Consider the following 4,091-nt stretch of genomic DNA (forward strand, 5'->3'; position numbering starts at 1 on the left):
ATAGAAACAATTTAGATAATTTGATCTTTTTAGAAGTTTTAAAGAACTAGATGGAAGGACTAAATCACTGTATTAAATATCTTTTTGATTCATATTTTTCATCATCAAAACTTAAAGTTAATACAGGTTTTATACAGTGTTTCTATTGCTATGAAACAAATCATGTTTTTGGGGGGATCAATACTAATTGGTCTCTTATTAAATTTTCACACACTTGCCAGATTTTTCTATGTCACTATAGCTGGTATTAAAAGGAAAAAAATCTCCCAATTACTTGGTGATAATTTTGAAATGCCATGATATTCCTTTTCAAAGAGGATTCCTTTTCAAAAGGAGTCATTAAAAATTAGGAACCTAGATCATGTCACTTAGAATAAATCACTGATTTAAATATGCACAATTCTGTCAATCCTTCAGCAGAGATCTGAATCCCAGAAATACAATGAGAATATAGAAGCAACAAGTGATAGAGGATAAGTTACTTGAAACATTACTGACAGGCAAGAGTAGTTTCAGTGAGCATGGACCATGCATGTAATGGCGGGAAATAATTATAAGAAATGAGTTTTCACTATGAATAGAAAACATTATCTTTTCTGTTCTAGTCACTCAAAAGACTGATGGAAAGAGTAGCACTCACAGAGTATTTCAAAGGAGACCTCTGATTTTAGCCAACATATGCACTCCATGGTTGTTTAGAGCTTTGCTAAAATGACCATTAGATTTGATTGTGTGTTTCAATCGATCCCCCTTACACTAAGTTTTAAGCTATGAGAGTCAGCACTGGTGAGGTTATCAACAGCCAAAGGATCAGTAGATAATATGTTGACATCCAGCCCGTAACACCAATTAAGAATTCTTTTTCTTTTTGGCTTTTTTTTTAATTTATTTATTTTTTCAGCATAACAGTATTCATTGTTTTTGCACAACATCCAGTGCTCCATGCAAAACGTGCCCTCCCAATTACCTACCACCTGTTCCCCCAACCTCCCACCCCTGACCCTTCAAAACCCTCAGGTTGTTTTTCAGAGTCCATAGTCTTTTATGGTTCACCTCCCCCTTCCAATTTTTTTTTTATATACATAGAATTCTTAAGGTAAAATGATATTGTCCTACCAATAGAAACTGTAGATAATATATGATGCTTAAGATGATGAGATATTGTCCTTCCAATAAAAACTGTAGATAATATATGATGCTTAAGATGATGACCTGGAGTTTCCTCCAGAAAACCATCTGAAATTAGCAATCGGTAATACCATACAGTATCCTTAAGTAGTCAAGAGTCCATGATTGTCTTCTAAGTGGATCATAGCGTCCTTGAAAGAACCAACTCTTGTTTTCAGATATCTGAAATTAAAAATGTACAATTTATAAATTATTTTCATCTGATTTTAGGGTAATTTCTATACACTTACTGTAAGGGCCTGGTTAGCAAAAGAAGTTACTTAAAAACCCCGGATATAGGGGCGGGTCAGGCCAGATAGCCGTATTCAGTCAGAGGGGTGTGCATATATTAACTGTGGCAGGTTGAAATCCGATTGGCCACCTGTGTGTGGGCGGGGCTCAGCCACCACTATAAAAGATGGTCTGTGAGGCTGGATAAGGGAGGGTTTTTTTTTTTTTTTAGCAAGAGCCGTGCACCACCTTGTACACCAGAGCAGCGGCAGCGGCGCCGCCTTGAGCTGTAACACCAGCGGCGCCACCCCCGTGCACCGCCCAGAGCAGCAGTGGAAGCGGCACCACAGCAAGCGGCACCGCCTTGTACACCAGAGCAGCGGCAGTGGCGCCGCCTTGAGCTGTAACACCAGCGGCGCCGCCCCGTGTACCACCGCGAGCAGCAGCAGCAGCGGCGCCACAGCGAGCGGCGGCAGCGGCGCCACAGCGAGCGGCACCGCCTCGTGCACCAGAGCAGCAGCGGCAGCGGCGCCGCCTTGAGCTGTAACACCAGCGGCACCGCCCCGTGCACCACCGCGGCAGGAGCAGCAGCAGCAGCAGCGCCACAGCGAGTGGCACCGCCTCCTGTACCACCACCTCCTGCACCGCTAGCAGCAGCAGCAGCGGCGCCACAGCGAGCGGCACCACCTCCTGCACTGCCCAGAGTATCAGCAGCGCAGTTTGGTTTCTGATGCAGTTTGGTTTCTTATGCAGTTTGGTTTCTGATGCATGGCGCGAAATAAAACTTTGCTTAATTTTCGCTTTGTGTCAGTCTCATTCCTTTGATCACGGACCCTAACACTTAAACTATCAAGAAAGATTTAAATAATTTAAGTTTGTGATCATTGTTTCCTGAGACGTATCTTGTTCCATGTTTTCAAAACGACCTCTGAATTCTGACTGAAGCCTCAAAGAGAATGATCACAACTGGACGTCAGAACCCAAAGTACAGACATAAAGATCCCAGTAGCATAGTGAAGTCATGTCAAAGCTGAACATTTCAAGGCCATAAAGAAAACTTGAAGAGGCAGGGTGTCAAAAATAACTGTATACTTAAAAATCCCTCTTAAATCAGCTCTAAATATGGAAGGGAGGAGTCAGGATACACAACTTAAATTCTCCTTTTTTTTTGATGTTAATATTTAATACAAAAGTTGTTTCATATATATGTAGATGAGCCAATAATGCAATTATAGGGAAAACAATGGAAGAACAATATCACAATAAGGTCATAAAAGAAGAAAATGAGGCTTATGCAAAACCAGATTTAACCAATAGAACTAGAATTCATTAGTTAGCAGAAACTGGTGATGGCAGCAGAGAAAAGTCTGGAGAGCTTTAAATTGATAAGGTACAAACAAATGAATTCAAATCTATGAGAAAAAGGCAAGAAAAGGGAAAACCAGGAAATGGGGGGGAGGGGCAGCACACAGGGCAGGATGTGACATCACAAAGCCCACTGGCTCAAAGCAGTTACCAGTACTCTTTATCTGCTTGGAAAGCAAAAGGTGAGACTTCTCCTTAGATACTGGCCCATGCCTTCCTCACTGGTTCTTCCAGATCAACGTTAGTCCTAACTCAGCCATCCCTGGCTCCCAAAATAGTGAAGACAGGCTTCACGAACATGGAACCTACTGAAGAAAGCCCAGCAGAGAACCAAAGCCTGGCTCAAGACACCTCAGTCACACTGAATAGTGACACTGGTGCAGATAAAGTTCTTGCCTCACTAGAGAGTAAGAGGAAACGGAAAGGGTACCTGCCAAGTGAGTCAGTGAAGATCCTCCGAGACTGGCTGTATGAACACCGGTTTAAGGCTTACCCTTCAGAATCAGAGAAGCGAATGCTGTCCAAGAAGACTAATTTGTCTTTCCTGCAGATCTCTAACTGGTTTATTAATGCCCGCAGACGTGTTCTTCCAGAAATGCTTCAACAGGATGGAAATGACCCCAACCAGATCACCATGTGCCACCAAAAAAACAAGGCTGCTGATGTGACCCATGAGCAGAACACAGATTCATCTATACAGGCCAGGTCAGGGCCCAGAGATCCAGACAAAATGCAGAGCCTGCCCTTTAGCCTCCTTCCAATGGGCCAGAAATCAGGGGAGAAGCTGCTAGGTTCAGAGTTGTCTCCAGGCCAGAAGCTCACCCCAAAGGCTCAGCCAAAAAAAAGGGTCAAATTTTCCACTAGTGAACCCTTGCTTACGACATCTCCCAAACCTGTGTTAACAGAGGATTACAAGGACTTCAGCAGCTTCCAGCTGTTGGTAGATGCAGCAGTGCAAAAGGCTGCAGAACTGGAGCTGCAGAAGAAGCAAGAGGCCAATCCATGATATCCAGTCTCCCTAAAATTTCAAGTAGCCAGTCCCTTGTCTACAGTGGTAAATCCATTTATGTTCCCCCAACTAATTCATAGTTTCACCTTTTATAGAGATTTTTTCTTTCTAGGAGTTTTAGGAGGACCATCACTAGCTATTGGAACTCAATTCTGCTAGATATTTCGGTGTTTCCAAATGGACTTGTCATCATGATTAACACTAAAGTAGAGATATCTTCTCTACTTCTGCTTCCTCCTAGGTTTAAAGGCTTTAGACAATCAGATCAACACACCTGAGACCAGAAACAGTGCTAACACATCTTTGGAAACTTGCTTTG

At 42.7% G+C, this 4,091-nt stretch overlaps 1 protein-coding gene across 1 annotated transcript; it reads left to right on the forward strand.

Annotated features, from left to right (window-relative positions):
* The first annotated feature begins 3,061 nt into the window (after positions 1-3,061).
* On the forward strand, positions 3,062-3,769 carry TGIF2LX (TGFB induced factor homeobox 2 like X-linked). The gene has a single exon (XM_045996533.1). The coding sequence runs from the start codon at positions 3,062-3,064 to the stop codon at positions 3,767-3,769; it is 708 nt and encodes a 235-aa protein (XP_045852489.1).
* The last annotated feature ends 322 nt before the right edge of the window (positions 3,770-4,091 follow it).

This window comes from Meles meles, chromosome X (assembly GCF_922984935.1).
Source record: "Meles meles chromosome X, mMelMel3.1 paternal haplotype, whole genome shotgun sequence".
NCBI lineage: Eukaryota > Metazoa > Chordata > Mammalia > Carnivora > Mustelidae > Meles > Meles meles.